At 40.3% G+C, this 19,081-nt stretch overlaps 1 protein-coding gene across 1 annotated transcript in view; it reads right to left on the bottom strand.

Moving 5' to 3' along the window:
• Nucleotides 1–19,081, bottom strand: part of PSD3 (pleckstrin and Sec7 domain containing 3) — a 418,120-nt gene that overhangs the window by 55,140 nt on the left and 343,899 nt on the right. Inside the window, exon 11 of the mRNA XM_014536830.1 lies at nt 18,733–18,926. Within this exon, the coding sequence (XP_014392316.1) occupies nt 18,733–18,926 (194 nt within the window). The remainder of the gene's footprint in view (nt 1–18,732; nt 18,927–19,081) is intronic.

Here is a 19,081-nt window from a genome sequence, read left to right as displayed (position 1 = left end):
CAAGCCACCTAACATCTCTGTTTATAAATCTACAAAATGAATTTGTTATCATCTACCATAATTACTTTACAATGATGTTACATAAAGATATTAGGACACAGATGCTACCCCTAAAGAGTTCCCAGACAGAAGCAGTCACATTAACGATCTAACTTAACACAACAGGATAAGTTGTAAAACCAAATGGTAGCATAGCACAGACCTAAGGAAAATCACAACGGATTTCAAAAGAAAGGAAGAAGTCATTAATTCTAGTACTGAGTAAAATTTGGAAGCCAGAGATTTTAAATGAGGATTTAGTTTTCAGCAGGACTTTGAAGGAAAAAAAGGGCGTTTCTTTTGACCTCCATCATCTCTACCATATATTTGGACTAAGACATTGAATCAAAATAGGAATCCTAATTATGGAAGTCTCACAACATTGTTAATCACCACCACCCTTTATCAAGATGACCTCTGGACAGAAATGTCAACATGGTATGTTTTATGGAGAGCATCTGGTTTGAAATTCTGGTTTCACCTGAGAGACCTTGGGCATGTCACTCAGCCTCTCCATGTTAACCTCCTTTCTCTGTAAAATAGAAGTAAAATAGTACCTACTTCATAGGGTTACTCTGAAAATTAGATGAGCTAACATACACCTATCCTTAGAAGCATATTCTTTTTAAGTTAAGGATACTGTCTACTAAAAAAAGTGCATCCAATTTTCAGGTTAAAACACAAAGACTTACTTTTTAAATTCCATTCATGCATTCTGATTTTTTCTATATTAAAGTCAATCTTTTGAGAAGAAAAAAACCCCTGACATTTATTGATGAATTTTTAACAGAAAGGAGGTACACCTTTCACCCTTAATTTAAGGGAGAGTGGAGTGCAACACACAACATATTTATTGTTTCTATTTTGTCCTGGGCCCTGCCTTGACATTGGAGAGGTCAAATGTGAATGTAAGCAATAAAAATAAATCATGGGGGAGGGGGAAAAGCTGACAGAGAACATTTCACCTAAGTGATAAGCTACAAAAATACACAGACAACTTATAAACCAGGATCTTTCTCCACCCGCCTAGGAGACGGTTCACTGGCAGCCATCACTAGAAGCACAGGGAGAATGTAAATGACCTGTGCTGAGGTGGGAAGGAGGGCAGAACGTAACAAGGACATCTCATCATAAGTTAAGGACACAGGAAGAAGTGTGAAGGCAGCAAGAAACACAATGACTCCGAGTATATAATTATTTTTTCAGGAAAAACAGAAGTACTAGCATCACAAGAGTCTGTTTAGAATTTGGACAAATGAACTGTACCTCCCATTCTCTCCAGCTAGAATGTTCCTTCCCCAAACATCATCATGACTTGCCCCTTCACTTGAACCAGGTCTCTCATCCAAATGTCCCCTTGTCCTCCTGAACCACTTTATGCAACAGGGCACCTGCCCACTCCCTTCACTCTCTCCTGGATTAGTCACAACATCTGAAATGGCACATACAGATTTATCATTGAGCTCCCCCTACACTAGAGTGGAACCTCCAAGGATGTAATTTACTTGGTTTGTTGCTGTGTCCAGAGAGCAGATTAAAAACGTGAAAACCCCCCACAGATATCCTAAGTAGGTATGTAAATTATGTGACTCAATAAATAGTAAGATGTTTTTAAAAAGTGTTTTCTCTATCATTTAGGTGAAGCACATTAGAAAACTCAGATTGCTCAAAGAGAAGAGAAAGCAGGATAAACTTTTGGTATAGATTAGTGCAACAAGATGATGTTGGATATAAAACTAAGGTACCAGTGAAAACTCGGGCTCATAAGGAACATATATAGCCCGACAACTTATGGTGGGTTTCCAAGAGTTATTAAAGAATTAATTTCTGTGGTGAGGGAATTCAAAATTCTAGGAAACAAACATGATCTTAAAATTTCGTTTAAATTGAGGTATATTTGACATATAGCCTGATGTTAGTTTCAGGTGTAACAACACGATTGGATATTTATACATACTGTGATATAATTCCCACAGCAAGTCATTAATATGTCACCATACTTGATTGCAATTTTTTTTCTTTTAAGATCTACTCTCAGCAATGTTCAAATATGCAATACAGTATTACTGACTATAGTCACTGTGCTTATCCTATATAATAAAAGAGTAATATGCAAATTAGCCCTCACTCTGTCACAAAGATGGCAGCGACCACGGAGCTGGAGCAAGCAGGAGGCTTGAGTTGCCCTGGCGATGGAGGAAGCCAAGCTTCCCGCCTGCCCTGGCCGGCCCTGAGCTCTGCTCAAGGCTACAAAGTTTCAATTATAGAAGGTAAATAAACCCCAGATACCTGCTTCCAGCTGGCGTGGCCTCTGCTCAAGGAAGTGCTGGGAACCTTTTGTGTGTTTTGGTGTTGAAATGTAGAACTAATTCTCACTTGATGTCAGAAGTGCTATCTCTATTAATAATTTGACAACTGTTCCAAAATATATCTTTTGGGAGAATATTTTTGAATTGGAGAAATAGACTAGAATAGAAATATAAATAAAGCAAAAAGCAAAACATTAGCCTTTTTTTATTTTTCTACTTTTTGCCTAGTGGCAATATAATGTGTGTCAGAAAGTTTGTTTCTTTTAACCAAACTTCTCCAAAATTTTTTGTAAAATTTATAAAGTTTATTTGTTAGAGCAGTTTCAGGCTTACAGAAAAATTGAACACTAAATATGGAGGTTTCTCATATTTTCCCCCCTCCCTCTCACCAGTTGTCTCCTTAAACAGTTTTCTCTATTATTAACATCTTAACGTTTGTTACAGTTGATAAACCAATATGATACACTAGAGGACCGCTGCACGAAATTTGTGCACTGGTAGGGTCCCTAGCAGCTGCCAGCTGCTGACTGGGTACTCCTTCCCTTCCCCTGGCCAGCCCCATCCCCTCTTGGATGAACTCCCGGTCAAGGGGACAATTTGCATACTAAGCTTTTATTATATAGGATGTTATCAGGGAAAATCAATATTTTGTTAAACATTTATTTAAAATAGACATTAATGCAATGGGATATTTTAAAGTCCTAATGAAATATAATTATGTCTAAAAATATAGAAAAATTGTTTCAAAATAATGACAAATAGAAAAAAGTATAATAAACATTTATTATAGCATGGTTATTAATAAAAAAAATAATAATGACTTAGGGAAGGATGGGTGGATATTTTCCATCTCTTAAAAATTTGTTTATCTATGGGTGTGGCACTGTTTTTACCATATCTGAGTTAGAGATAGGGGATGATTGAGACAGTTAACAAACATGGGTTCATGTTTTAGCAGCACCTGGTAATTGGCATAAGGACTTCCCTGGAGCACTGGGAGGCTAAGTAAATGGAAGAAGTTCCATCTGAATTGGAAAAGCAGAGATGAACATGCAGGACATCATGTTAGGTGCAGTCCCTGGCTATAGGCTGTTTCCAGCCCTTGTGCTGAGCAGCCTTGTGGTGAGGAATATGGTTGTGGGAATCACTCCAGGTCCCCGGATAGTGAGAGCATAGAGGCCTTGTTATCAATACACCAGCATGGCCAAAGGCTACCTTAGGACCTAGAATGTCAGTCAAAGACCCTGCTGAGCATGCATTTCTACAAAGAGCAATTCAAATAAGCTATTGTAATTATGAAACAGCCCAAGGCCCATGGGCACCTTTAAAATAGGCTCCTGGGCGAAAGCTACTGCAGGTCAATAGGTACTGCTCTCCAGAGCAGGTGGCAGCAGCCGGCTGCTTCCCCACGCAGAGGAGCTGCAGGGGAGACTTCAGTGTCTTCTCCGGAACCGCTCAGTCCACGTATTCTTCTAAACTCTCCCAATCGACTCTGCCAGGGCTGGTTCTTCCTTAAACCCTGCCCACTGTACTAACTGCTGTGAACTTAGTCCCAGTTCCTGCTTTATTCTCTGCTCACTAGTTACGGGGCAGACGGAGAAGCCATGAGAGGTTGTGGGCATAAAAGAATGAGTCTTTATTGCAGAAGCCAGTGGCCACATAGCCATACAGGCAGGCAGCCGGACACTGGCTGGTAAATACATACCTTTCCCACAAAGCAGTATCAGTGCCTATACCCACCGTTATTATCTGAGCAGTTGCACACTGGCCCCCAGACTCACTGTCTTACATCATAGCGGTGCCTAAGTGCTCAGCTCTGTCTGAGCTCTCTAGCCTCTCCTGCACACAGAGGAGCTACATTCTCTGTGCCTACTGCCTCTTCTTCTCTGAGCTCTCTTCTTCTGTCCTGCCCAGCTCTGCTCTCTCAGCTGCTGCTCTCTCTCACAGACTTCTTCCACACACTGCAGCCGACTAGCTGGTCAGTAACCCACTTTTACACTATTTAGACAAAGAAGGCTTCGTGCCAATAGCTACATCAATCACACTGGCTACTGAAGGGCACAGTGTACCGTGAGAGTGCTGTGTGGCCTTGTAGCCGCTCATGGGATCTTGATCTGATTACGATTCTCAGGCTCAGAGTCCTTGAACATCCCGTTTAGGCACATGCCCAGAGTAGCCTTTGGCCATGCTGGTGTATTGATAACAAGGCCTCTATGCTCTCACTATCCGGGGACCTGGAGTGATTCCCACAACCATATTCCTCACCACAAGGCTGCTCAGCACAAGGGCTGGAAACAGCCTATAGCCAGGGACTGCACCTAACATGATGTCCTGCATGTTCATCTCTGCTTTTCCAATTCAGATGGAACTTCTTCCATTTACTTAGCCTCCCAGTGCTCCAGGGAAGTCCTTATGCCAATTACCAGGTGCTGCTAAAACATGAACCCATGTTTGTTAACTGTCTCAATCATCCCCTATCTCTAACTCAGATATGGTAAAAACAGTGCCACACCCATAGATAAACAAATTTTTAAGAGATGGAAAATATCCACCCATCCTTCCCTAAGTCATTATTATTTTTTTTATTAATAACCATGCTATAATAAATGTTTATTATACTTTTTTCTATTTGTCATTATTTTGAAACAATTTTTCTATATTTTTAGACATAATTATATTTCATTAGGACTTTAAAATATCCCATTGCATTAATGTCTATTTTAAATAAATGTTTAACAAAATATTGATTTTCCCTGATAACATCCTATATAATAAAAGCTTAGTATGCAAATTGTCCCCTTGACCGGAGTTCTGGGAGTTCGACCAGGGGGCGTGCTGGCTGGGGAAAGGGAGGGAGTCCCTAGGGACCATACCAGTGCACGAATTTTGTGCACTGGGACTCTAGTATGTTATATTTGTCTAGTGTCAATGGCTAAAATAAAGTAAATAAAAACATTAGGGAAAATAGCAGGAAAAGCACAGAAAAAAAATATAAAATCACCAGTCTCACCAACAAAGACAACTATGATTAACATTTTGGTATATAACCTCCCAATCATTTTACTATGCACATACAATCTGCCATACAATTGGAATATTGTCTCTTTTTTAAAAAATTTCTTTATTGATTAAGTTATTACATATGTGTCCTTATCCCCACATTACCCCCCATCCGCCCCTCATGCCCTCACCCCCCTGTTGTGGCGCTTAGGTGGGTTTCCCCTCAGCTCCCAGGCGCTGTGGTGGGTTTCCCCTCCCGCTCCCAGGCTCTGCCCATTCCCCTCCCGCTCCCAGGCGCTGCCCATTCCCCTCCCGCTCCCAGGCGCTGCCCATTCCCCTCCCGCTCCCAGGCGCTGCCCATTCCCCTCCCGCTCCCAGGCGCTGCCCATTCCCCTCCCGCTCCCAGGCGCTGCCCATTCCCCTCCCGCTCCCAGGCGCTGCCCATTCCCCTCCCGCTCCCAGGCGCTGCCCATTCCCCTCCCGCTCCCAGGCGCTGCCCATTCCCCTCCCGCTCCCAGGCGCTGCCCATTCCCCTCCCGCTCCCAGGCGCTGCCCATTCCCCTCCCGCTCCCAGGCGCTGCCCATTCCCCTCCCGCTCCCAGGCGCTGCCCATTCCCCTCCCGCTCCCAGGCGCTGCCCATTCCCCTCCCGCTCCCAGGCGCTGCCCATTCCCCTCCCGCTCCCAGGCGCTGCCCATTCCCCTCCCGCTCCCAGGCGCTGCCCATTCCCCTCCCGCTCCCAGGCGCTGCCCATTCCCCTCCCGCTCCCAGGCGCTGCCCATTCCCCTCCCGCTCCCAGGCGCTGCCCATTCCCCTCCCGCTCCCAGGCGCTGCCCATTCCCCTCCCGCTCCCAGGCGCTGCCCATTCCCCTCCCGCTCCCAGGCGCTGCCCATTCCCCTCCCGCTCCCAGGCGCTGCCCATTCCCCTCCCGCTCCCAGGCGCTGCCCATTCCCCTCCCGCTCCCAGGCGCTGCCCATTCCCCTCCCGCTCCCAGGCGCTGCCCATTCCCCTCCCGCTCCCAGGCGCTGCCCATTCCCCTCCCGCTCCCAGGCGCTGCCCATTCCCCTCCCGCTCCCAGGCGCTGCCCATTCCCCTCCCGCTCCCAGGCGCTGCCCATTCCCCTCCCGCTCCCAGGCGCTGCCCATTCCCCTCCCGCTCCCAGGCGCTGCCCATTCCCCTCCCGCTCCCAGGCGCTGCCCATTCCCCTCCCGCTCCCAGGCGCTGTCCATTCCCCTCCGAGCCCCTGCCCCTCCTCGCAGCCGCTGTGACTGGGCTTGCGCTCCCACCTCCCACCTCTGTAGCCTTGGCTCTGTTTCTGTCCTCGAGGCCTCTACTTAGCTCCCTTCTGTACCGCCTGGCCTCCATGTTGTCCTCAGTCTTCCCTTGCAACTGGTATATGCAAATTAACTGCCATCTTTTAGCTTCTATAATTGAAACATTGTATCTTTTGGAGCTGTTGCTTCAGGAGCTCAGAGCCAGGCGGCAGCAGGCTAGGAACCTTGGCTTCCTCCATCACTGGAGCAAGCAAGCCTCATGTTCCGCTTCAAGCTGCCTGGCTGCCGGCCGCCATCTTGGCTGACAGTTAATTTGCATAAGGATACGCTGATTAGCCAATGGGAATTAGCGGTCGTACGCCAATTACCATGTTTCTCTTTTATTAGTGTAGATATATATAATTTTTTAAATTACTGCAAATAAAGATAATGTGTTGCTTCCTCTACCATACTTTACTCAATGACTCTTTTAGTGGCCATTAAGCAGTTTCTAAGATGATGACTACGATGAGATGATGATATTCTGTAGCTAAAAGAGCGATTAGGTTCTTTTTATGCATCCCTGAGTTAAACACCTTAACAGGCATCATTTGGTCTTTCTCACCTTAAGGCTTTTGGTTACCGATTCCCTTTCCAGAGTAATCTTATCCACAATCTTTGTGTCCAAATATTTTTATGGCCTTCCTTTTCTAATTCAGCTCTACTCAGGTACAGTCTCTCCCTCCTTTTCTTCCCCATCAAGAGTGATGTACTGGCATGCAACTGGTGCTCAAAAGTGTTTTCTAAAATGAATCAATGACCTATCTCATTTCAAAGCTCAAATTCTTAAGTCTATACAATCCAGTGGTAGATTTTTTTGGACATAAATTTCTATCACTGTCATTATTTCCTTTAGGAAACCAGTATTGCATTTTTAATTTCAAATTTTCATCAGATTACTGAAGGGTTTGAAACATTACATTACATTACATAATGATAACAGAGCCATCAAGATTATTTTCTTCTTTCTCCTAAATGTTAACTGAACCAAAAATGTAAACAAAATGAGTCAACAGCACAAAAAGAATAATCAGATGCAGTGAAAACTGTGCATTCCTCTTTCAGAAGGAAACACGACAAAAATTCGGAACACAGGTTACTTTTTGGTGCTAAAAGACTGCAGTTTCTATTACCCGGGTCCTTGTCAAAGCAGTACTTCTGAGGAGAATGGTGGGTGGCCTCACTTAACCAACTTTACTCCACTGCAGGGAAGGGTGGCTTTTAAGACATGAGTGAAGGGATTAGCCAAAGAATATATATGCACAACCGATGGACACAGACACATACCAGCAGTGTGGTGATGGCCAGAGGGCAGGGGGGTTTGAACTGGGTGGAGGTGGGCAAAGGGGGAGGTTGGGAAGATGGGGACTTCTGTAATAGTGTCAAGGATAAAAATAAAGTTAAAAAAAAAGAAGCCACAATAAGAAAACAGACTCAGAGCCTGATGACAATATTATAGTCCCTGAATATAGCCACACATCTTCCCTCAAACTAGTCTCTCCACTCCACCTTCCAGTACATTAATAAAATTCTCTTGAGAGAGAGAGAGGGAAAGAGAGTGTGTTTAAGAGACGGAGAAACACAGAGGGAATATGCATTCTCTTTAGGATCAAGAACAAGGGTGTCTGTCTGAAACTAATATATTGTATGTCACCTATAACTGAAAAAAAAATTTTAATGCTAAAAGAAGAACAAGGGTGCCTGCTATTATCATCATTTGTATTCAACACTTAACTGGAGGGCCTGAAAATTTCTGTAAAGCAATAAAAAGAAATAAATGGTAAAAGGCATAGGAGCTGACAAATGGCAATAAAAGGTAAAAGGGAAAAAAAAAAAAGACATGAACTATCAAAATGGAACTTAAAAATCTAAAACTTATCCTTTTAGTCGAAATGCAGAATTGTGAGACGTGTTGTCCATTGAAAACAGATAAAACGCCACCAAAACTAGCCGATCAAGGGGCAAACTACTGCTTGAGAACTCAAAGGGCTGCCTTCTTGGTGCTGCTCTGTGACCCTGTATCAGTAACTTGAACCGCTTCATTATAGACCCGCTGCCACAGAACACCAAGAGGAGAGGAGGGGGGACCTTAGCCTGGTTTTAAAATAACTGCTTTGCCTCCATTTAAAGAGTCTTCCTCTACCAGGATGAGACAACTGTCTTCTGGGGGGAAAAACAAACCTAATCCACTTTTATTATGTCTTAATTATAGTGTCACTGTTCCTAGTGTTACACAATAGCAAAGAATTCTGCCTGCATTGCCATTAAAAACTATTTTCAGTATGTGTGACTCAGAACAACATCTACTCTCTCAAAGTTGACATGTGGGACTAAATTTGTAAAATTTCCACTGACAGGCAAGTATGTAAACCCCTATGAAGTGAGTGAACCTCCTCAACCTTTTCAAGATGCTGCCCAACACACCTTAGATCCAGAGTATTGGAAACGAGATTGAAATATGAACCAGATATGGTTGTCACATCTTCAAAAAGCAACAAACATTTCAATATTTCAAATTAGAAACAAATCCAAGGTGGGTAAAATCACTGAATAATCTATACTGGAAATGCAATGTGATTAAAATATGTCAAAATTATTAAAGTGATCTGTTCACACAATTAACTCTTTGATTCACTTCCTCCCAACTCCCCCACTTCCATTTTCCAAAAGAAAACACTTTAACATTTGAACTGTTTCTATGGGTAATTTCCATCATATCACTAAACAAGGTATTGTATTAATAGATTATAAAATCTAGTGATTTTCTGTTGTGAGACATGAGGATTTAGCAAGCTTAACCACTCTATTCCATGTTCCCAATAGCTGTATGGCTTTTCATTTGCATCTCTCTCTCTCTCTCTCTCTCTCTTTAAATTTTGTTTTATTGCTTAAAGTATTACAAAAAATATTACATATGTCTCCTTTTTTCCCCCCCTTGACATTCGGTTATGCTTATATGCATGCATACAAGTCCTTTGGTTGATCTCTTACCACCCCCCCCAACCCTCCCTGGCCTTCCCGCTGTAGTTTCAGCAGAGCATGCTAACAACATCTGTTTCCTAGGTTAGGCAATCTACATTGTCTTTCTAAGATCAGCAGAATGGCACTCTCCCCCTGCTTTCCTTCATTCCTCCTCTCCAGTTTTACCTCCCAATAATGAGATCTTTCCCATTTCTAAGTGTGAAAAACATACAAAATTATATTATTGTGGTGAAATTTTAAAATATTACACTATATAGATGATGATCACTAACTTTTGTTTTTTGGGTTTTCTGTAATTATTCCTGCACAGATTTCAGAAAAAAAATCCTCAATTATTTATAAATTTCCTATGCAATCAGGCATTCTATTGAGTTTCTAGAAGTTTATTATGAAACATTAAGACAGCAAAAGGTTATCAAGAGCAATAAAGCAAACATGCATGTGCCATCACCTAATTTTAAAAAACTATCAGTACGTATAGTTGAACGGCTGGGCACTCCTCACTGAGTGCACGCTCCTCCCGCCAGGGTAACCACTGCTCCATAGCGAAGGCATTCCTGCTCAAAACAGCTTTGCGTGCTTTAGAATGTGTATATGCACATTCTTCTGCAAGTTGATTTTTCATTCAATATTATGCTTGTAAGATTCTTCCATGTGATTGGTTTTAACAATATGCTACAATTCGTTTGCTATAATCAGATCTTAGTTTCACCAGATGTCCTGTTATTCTATACTACAGCCTTGGATAAGACATTTAAGATCACTTTCCTCCTCAGTAAACTGGGGATAATAATAATAATAATGATACCTGCTTCATAGGGAGCCAATTAAATGAGTTAGTGCATGAAGTGCTAGGATAAAGCTCTAATATTGAGTAATCACTTAATTATGACTATTATTGTCATCATTTAGAACATTTTGAGTACCTTGTTTCCTGTTACTATTGATTTCCACAAGTATCTTACATCAGATTGGTAAAACTAAGAGCTTATATTGAATTTTATTTTTCATTCTATCTGACAAAAATCCAGAAGACACATTTTGTTTGCCTGATTTGACTGTTTAAAGCTTTTCCCTTAATATCAGATTTAATGGGTTTGGTAAGCATAATTTTATGAGAGATACAATGTTTGCTTTTAATAATGATTTGTCTCCTGGAGGTAGAAATTCTGAACTGAGCATATCCACAAAAGGCTAAATAAATAAATAAAATTAAGCAAAGAAAACCTCCAAGGTTTGTAAAATGTTTATATGAGAAATTATGGGTGCCATCTAACAAACTGAGTCTAGAGTTAATTAAAATAATGGAAGATACTAAATCTTAAGTCAGACAAGTGGTTATTTAGAGACAAGTTAGTCAGGTTTTTAATTTCTCCACAGAGTTTTGACCCAAATCATTACTGATTAAAAACTTTTAGTAATATCTGTCATCAGAGAACCTGGCCATGTTTACCTGTATGTACAAATGCCAATACAGCTCTACCTATACCGAACATGACGAATCCCAATAAATGTCTATAGACTTAGCAGGATAAATATTCCCAAAAGGTTTCATTACACAGACTTCTCAAAAATTATTTGGAACCCATGTTCTATGAAATCTCCACTGTTGTTTTTATTTTTTAATATATTGAATATAAAAGTACTATATTTCAGAGCACATTAGACATGAATAATATAAAACATATTTCAATTTCTTATAGTGACCACCTCTCAAAAGAGAGAGGCAGATGCATTCAGAAGCAGTTCAGGCATCTGGTACACGGAGATAAACCAGTTCAACCATATATGATTGAAAGTCCAAAAAACTGGGCTGGGGGATCATGGAGATTAGCTGGGAAGGAAACGAATCCCTTTCTGGTTGTCCAAATACAAATCTAAAGAGTTTGTCCTCAAAGACTTAGAATTTCTTATCGCTTTCACAGCTCAGTAAATATTTGGTCTCTTGAAGTCTAAGGCAACTAGAAAGAAATTTCCTAACAAAAGGGATCAGTAACCAGTTTAGTTCTACTTATACCCATGAAAGATTAATGACTATAGAAACTACCCTATTCACCAATGTAACATCCCAGATATAACAGAGAGAAAATAATTAGGACCTTAAAAGAGCTACTGTAAATGTAACAAATATGCTCAAGAACATTAGGAAAAAGCAAAATAAGCCAGTCAGATAAAGAAAAGTATCACATGATTTCACTTATATGTGGAATCTAATGAACAAAATAAACTAACAAACAAAATAGATCCAGAAACATGGAAGCACACAACAGACTGACGAATCTCAGAGGGAAGAGGGGAGAGGGGGGCAGAAGAGATTAACCAAAGAACTTATATGCTTATACATAACCCATAGACACAGACAATAGTGTTGTGAAGGCCTGGGGAGGGGGCGCGGGTGAAGGGTGGAAGGGATCAATGTGGAAAAACTGGGGGAATCTAAGGCAGGAGAGGAAACAACCAGAAGCAGAGGCAGGTAAAAGGAAGAACTCAAACTGCTAAAAAGACAAAGCCGTGACACTTAAAACTGCCCTAATCAACCAGTAGTTCTCAAAGGAAGTAACTGAAGTGTTAAAGGCGTTTTACTGGCAGGAAAACCTCTGGCCTGGTACAAGAGGTCTGTGATGGCTCAACTACTGAGAAACTCCCAGGTTTTAGACCTACACTCAGTGAAGTGCGGAGGGAACAGCTCCAGCTGGGGAATTCTCACCAATCATCCTCAGCGGTGGCCCAGGAAAACATGGACAAAGGAAATTTCATCAACAGACTGAATCTGGCGACACGTTGGAATAAGTTAATCAAGCATGTTAATCCATCACTAGGGAAGTGATCAATGAAAAGATGCTCACCTGGGTCAGCTCTATTCTCCTGGCCCAGCAGGATGTAGTACAGTGGGGCCTTGACTTACGAGTTTAATTCGTTCCATGACGGAGCTTGTAACTCAAATTACTCGTATGTCAAATCAAAAAGTGAACGAGTGAGACACGTGATGCTGGGCTGATGTTGTGGCGTTCACTGTGATGTTCGCTGCGCGAACTAGTGGTGGGGTATCTGAAGCTGGCTCGTAACCCGAATTTTAGCTCACAACTCAAAGCAAAAAATCGGCCGAGAGACGGCTCCTATCTCAAAAAACTCGTTAGTCAGGACACTCGTAAGTCAAGGCCCCACTGTAACCTTCCCTGGATCAATGATGGCTGTTTTGCTTCCTTTTTTTCCTTGCCTTGGCAGGCATTTTAAAACCACAGTTTTCTGTATGCTTCTAGCACTTGATATGAATTGAGGTATGTCGGTTATTGCTGTATTTTTCATTCAGCCTACAGAGTAAGCTACATCTTCACCCGAGGAGGCTGGACACTACCCAGCACCTCTCAGCCGTGGAGATGGAAGCCACAGCTGGATGTGGCATGGGGGACAGAGAATATACTCATAAAGAAATATTGTGGTTATAAAGGAAAAGATTGTGGTTATAAATGAAAGATTGTCCTGTGTTTGGCAAAAGCACTGTCTGAACTTGACGTATGGAGAAAGGGTGTGTGTGCAGGCTGGGGAAAAAAGAGATGAATGTCCATTGCTTTATCTACCAAGAACTCCCTTTCTCCGAGAACTGTATCTTATTCCTTCTTGAGGGAACTTTCCTCTTGCCGTCACAACCAAGTGGGTGCTGTCAATCACAATGTTCCATCCCGGCAGTCATACAAATCAGAGTCCGGCCCCAGAATGTACTATAGTGGAAGTGTGGGATGAAAAAGATTTCTGGTGACAAAACCAAACACATGCTCTGTAGTGCTGCTAATACTCATGTAAGCCAGCCAGCCATGTAAGAGAGCTCTGTTTCAAAGAATCAAGCTGATGTGCAAAATAATATAGAGACAGAAATGGTTCAAGTGTCCTAGTGACAATACTTCATCTTCAGTTGTGTCCTGGCCTTTTTTCCCTAAGCTAATTAGACTGACTCATCTGCAACTCCAAGAGTCCCGACACATGCTGCTGGAGAAAACTGGGTAGTCTAGTAGTCTAGTGTAGAGGACGCACAGGAAATGTGATGGGGGTACTCTTCAAGAACTTGGAAACATGAAGAAGTTTGCTCAGCATCATAAGCCAATGTCAAAGCCACTCTATGACAATATTTCTCTCAACTGGAACCTAGTAGACTATGCTATATTAAGAAAAAGTGCCCACAGATGGAAACAGTGGGACTGCCCATCGCAGCATTGCACCTTTGTGTCTGCAGGTGGGCAGGGACACCCTAGAGCAGCGGTTCTCAGCCTGTGGGTCGCGACCCCTTTGGGGGTCAAACAACCCTTTCACAGGGGTCGCCTAAGACCATTGGAAAACACATATATAATTGCATATTGTTTTTGTGATTAATCACTATGCTTTAATTATGTTCAATTTGTAACAATGAAATTGGGGGTCACCACAACATGAGGAACTGTATTAAAGGGTCGCGGCATTAGGAAGCTTTCACAGGGGTCGCCTAAGACCATCGGAAAACACATATATAATTACATATTGTTTTTGTGATTAATCACTATGCTTTAATTATGTTCAATTTGTAACAATGAAATTGGGGGTCACCACAACATGAGGAACTGTATTAAAGGGTCGCGGCATTAGGAAGGTTGAGAACCACTGCCCTAGAGGTAGAGCCTGCTAATTTTAGCATCATTATCAGCTTTTCTTAGCTTGTTCAACTACATCAAATTGCTATTTCACTCTGCAAATGTTATTCTAAACATGGAAACATACTCCATTTCTCTCAAATCTCAAACACTATCAGTAGATATTCATGTGTCATACTTCAGAGCCATCAGATGGGACTCCTTCAGTTTCCCAACTATGCCACGTTCGCCTACGTTGCACCTGTCCATCTTCCTTAAAGGCCAATTCTTCCAAATGTGCTTGGATCTCTCAATTCTCTCCCCTCCCCGCCTTGCCTCTGGGATTTTATTTCATTGGCTATTCTTTGTGTTATTAGTTCAACCTTTCCCTTAACCACCAGAAATGTAAATGCCATGGAGAAGGGACCTTGTCCATCCTAATCACTACTATATTTTTTGATGCCTAGCACATAGTAGGTACTCAACATTATTTGTTGAAAGCAAGAATAAATGAACAAAAAGTTGGAAAAGAATAAAGCCTTCCATTTCTGAAGTTCTATAATTCTACTTGGAGAAGACCAAGTACCACAGTGGATTTCTGACTTAGGTTTAGAGGTTTTATCAAACTTTAATAAAAATACTTTTCTAGATCAATGTAATATAATTTTCCTTCATCTTTGACTTTACTTCATATAAATTCACTTTAAATTTTGAGCCTAAAGACAAAATAAATGAAATAGAAAATGACAACAAATGATGCTTACTCTTCTTTCCATCCATATCTGCATGAATTTTCCGAGCCAAGAACCCACTTTTGTACACAGTGGCGTTTGGGTCATGAGGAATGTCCAAGAATGGGTTGGTAGTGCTCCCAATACGACTGATGGTCTTTGGGTGTGTTCCATTAGCCTTTTCATCAGTACCTTCCGATGGAGACTTTTTTTTCTCTTCATCATCTCTAAAGGGAAAAAAACACCAAGATTGAGCACCTACCACAATATTTCAACAAACAAAGTTATTTAATATAATAAATGATTGTTTTCTTTTTAAAATATATTTTTATTGATTTCAGAGAGGAAGGAAGAGGGAGAGATAGAAACACCAATGATGAGAGAAGATTATTTATTGGCTGCCTCCTGCATGCCTCACATTGGGGATTGAGCCTGCAACCCAGGCATGTACCCTGACTGGGAATCAAACCCTGAACTCCTGGTTCATAGGTTGATCTTCAACTATGGAGCCATGCCGGCTGGGCAATGATTGTGTTTTCTAATGGTTTAACAGCTTGAATAACAACCATGTAATAACATCTATAATTTACTAAGTGTCTCCTCTGTGCCAGATATTAATGATCATGACAATCTTGTAAGTCTGAGATTAGTAGTCTATATTGAGATAAGGAAACAGACTCAGAGTTGAAATAAATACCAAAGATACAGATCTAGTAATTAATGGAAGAGATAGTGAGGATATGATTGAAAACCTCTGAAGCTTCTGCTCTTTCCACCCACTACAGTGCCTTCATGTTTGTCTTCAATTGAGTGGAAGTTCTCTGCAGAAATCGTGATATTGATTTTTGGTATCTGCATGTGGTAGCATAACACCAAGCATATAGAATACAACAAATAATTATAAATCCGATGAATAGCATTTATATCTGCCAATAACCAAGTTAACCTCAAATATCAAACCCCAGGTAAAGCTATCAGTGGGTTAGGATAGTGGCACCATGCACAGTGAGTTGGCATCTAATAGCTACTATTTTCCGAATAGTCATGAAAGTAGGGGGCACCCTATCAGTCATTCTTGAGATTGTAATCACTTTATATGTAAGGAGAAAATGGATGGCTACAGTCACTTACTACAGAGGAGGGAAGAGCAGAAGAAAGTTAATAAGCTCTGAGATACTGCCGGGAAACAGAGCACAGTAATAGAGCATTTGTCTCAGTTCCCGTTTTAATTTTCTGAATTAACATTGGTTTCACTGTTTGTTACACTTTTATTATTGAATCTTTTATTAAAATTTAAACCAAAGTAACCACCAATAAAATATGTTTAAAATAAACCACAAAATTAATAACCATCAGAAGTGTCTATTTCGTGATTAGAGAAAAAATAGCCTTTTTTTTCCTCCACTGGTATTTGATAAGTAATTGTGAGATATATAAAAATAACACTGTACTCTAAGACATCTATATTTTACTTTTAATTTTATTTTGAGATAATTTTAGATTTACAAATATACTACATAGGGTTCCCATATGCCAATCACCCTGTTCCCCCAATGTTAACTTCATATATAGCTGTAGTAAAAGTTTCAAAACAAAAAAATTAACATTACAAAATGATGAATTAAACTTGACTTAATCAGATTTTAGCAGTTTTTTCATTAATATCTTTCTGTTCTAGGTTCCTATTCATTATCCCATAGTGCGTTCAGTTCTCACGTCTCCTCCAGCCAGGTCTTTCCTTGTCCTTCATGACCACGACAGTTTGAAGGGTACTGGTCAGTTATTTTGTAGAATATTCCCAATTTAGATTTGTTTGATGTTTTCTCATAATGAGATCGAGGATACATATTTTTGGGAAGGATGCCATAAGTGATGTACCTTCTCAATGCATCAGATGTTTCATTAACCTTGATCACTTGATTAAGGTAGTATCTAGCACATTTCTATACTGTCAAATTATTATTTTTCTTTATACATGATTTGGGGGAGATATTTTATGGCCATGAAAATATCCTCTTTCTTTTTAAACTTCTGATCAGTAATTTTAGTATTAATTAGTGAATCTTTCTGTGACAATTACTGTTGTGGTAATCTAATGGTGATTTAATTTCCTTCATTTCTCCTACATTACTAATTGAAACTTTTCTGTAAGTACGGAAAATATTTAAATTTTTCTTTAGTTATGATCAAACAGTATTATTATTTAATTGGTTGCTCAAATTTTTCTAGCTTTGCCATTGGGATTTCTATCAAGTAGGCTAGTCACATAAGGTTACTGAGAACTTAAAGTGTGAATAATCCAGCCCTGGCTGGTGTGGCTCAGTTGGTTGGAGTAGGGTCCTTATACAGAAAGCTTGTGGGTTCAATTCCTGGTTGGAGCACATGGCTAGGTTGTGAAGATCCCCGGTCACAGAGTGTACGGGAGGCAACCAATGGTTGTTTTTTTCTCTCTCTCTCTTCCCCTCTCTCTAAGTAAAATCAATGAACATATCCTCAGGTAAGTATTTAAAATAATAAAAAAAAATAGAAAAAAGTGGATAGTCCTAATTAAGATGTGCAGTAAGTGAAAAAATATATACCAGATTTCAAGACTTAGTACAAAAAAATCTATTTCAATATTTTTTAAATGATTACATATTGAAATGATAGTATTTTTGATACTCTGGGTTAAATAAAAAGTACATTACAAAATTAATTTTCCTGTTTCTTTTTATTTTTATAATGTAGCTCCTAAAATTTTTTAATTACATGTGTGGCATGCATTACATTTCTTTTAACAGGGTTCTTGTTAGAAATGCTTGTATATTTATGACATTGGAATGTTAAAACCCAAAGACAATAATCTAGCCTATATAACTTTCACAGGGGTCGCCTAAGACCATCGGAAAACACATATATAATTACATATTGTTTTTGTGATTAATCACTATGCTTTAATTATGTTCAATTTGTAACAATGAAATTGGGGGTCACCACAACATGAGGAACTGTATTAAAGGGTCGCGGCATTAGGAAGGTTGAGAACCACTGCCCTAGAGGTAGAGCCTGCTAATTTTAGCATCATTATCAGCTTTTCTTAGCTTGTTCAACTACATCAAATTGCTATTTCACTCTGCAAATGTTATTCTAAACATGGAAACATACTCCATTTCTCTCAAATCTCAAACACTATCAGTAGATATTCATGTGTCATACTTCAGAGCCATCAGATGGGACTCCTTCAGTTTCCCAACTATGCCACGTTCGCCTACGTTGCACCTGTCCATCTTCCTCAAAGGCCAATTCTTCCAAATGTGCTTGGATCTCTCAATTCTCTCCCCTCCCCGCCTTGCCTCTGGGATTTTATTTCATTGGCTATTCTTTGTGTTATTAGTTCAACCTTTCCCTTAACCACCAGAAATGTAAATGCCATGGAGAAGGGACCTTGTCCATCCTAATCACTACTATATTTTTTGATGCCTAGCACATAGTAGGTACTCAACATTATTTGTTGAAAGCAAGAATAAATGAACAAAAAGTTGGAAAAGAATAAAGCCTTCCATTTCTGAAGTTCTATAATTCTACTTGGAGAAGACCAAGTACCACAGTGGATTTCTGACTTAGGTTTAGAGGTTTTATCAAACTTTAATAAAAATACTTTTCTAGATCAATGTAATATAATTTTCCTTCATCTTTGACTTTACTTCATATAAATTCACTTTAAATTTTGAGCCTAAAGACAAAATAAATGAAATAGAAAATGACAACAAATGATGCTTACTCTTCTTTCCATCCATATCTGCATGAATTTTCCGAGCCAAGAACCCACTTTTGTACACAGTGGCGTTTGGGTCGTGAGGAATGTCCAAGAATGGGTTGGTAGTGCTCCCAATACGACTGATGGTCTTTGGGTGTGTTCCATTAGCCTTTTCATCAGTACCTTCCGATGGAGACTTTTTTTTCTCTTCATCATCTCTAAAGGGAAAAAAACACCAAGATTGAGCACCTACCACAATATTTCAACAAACAAAGTTATTTAATATAATAAATGATTGTTTTCTTTTTAAAATATATTTTTATTGATTTCAGAGAGGAAGGAAGAGGGAGAGATAGAAACACCAATGATGAGA

This window comes from Myotis brandtii, unplaced genomic scaffold (assembly GCF_000412655.1).
Source record: "Myotis brandtii unplaced genomic scaffold, ASM41265v1 scaffold103, whole genome shotgun sequence".
In the NCBI taxonomy this organism is placed as follows: domain Eukaryota; kingdom Metazoa; phylum Chordata; class Mammalia; order Chiroptera; family Vespertilionidae; genus Myotis; species Myotis brandtii.
Note: the sequence above shows the minus strand (reverse complement) of the source record. Positions and strands in the feature narration are given on the sequence as shown.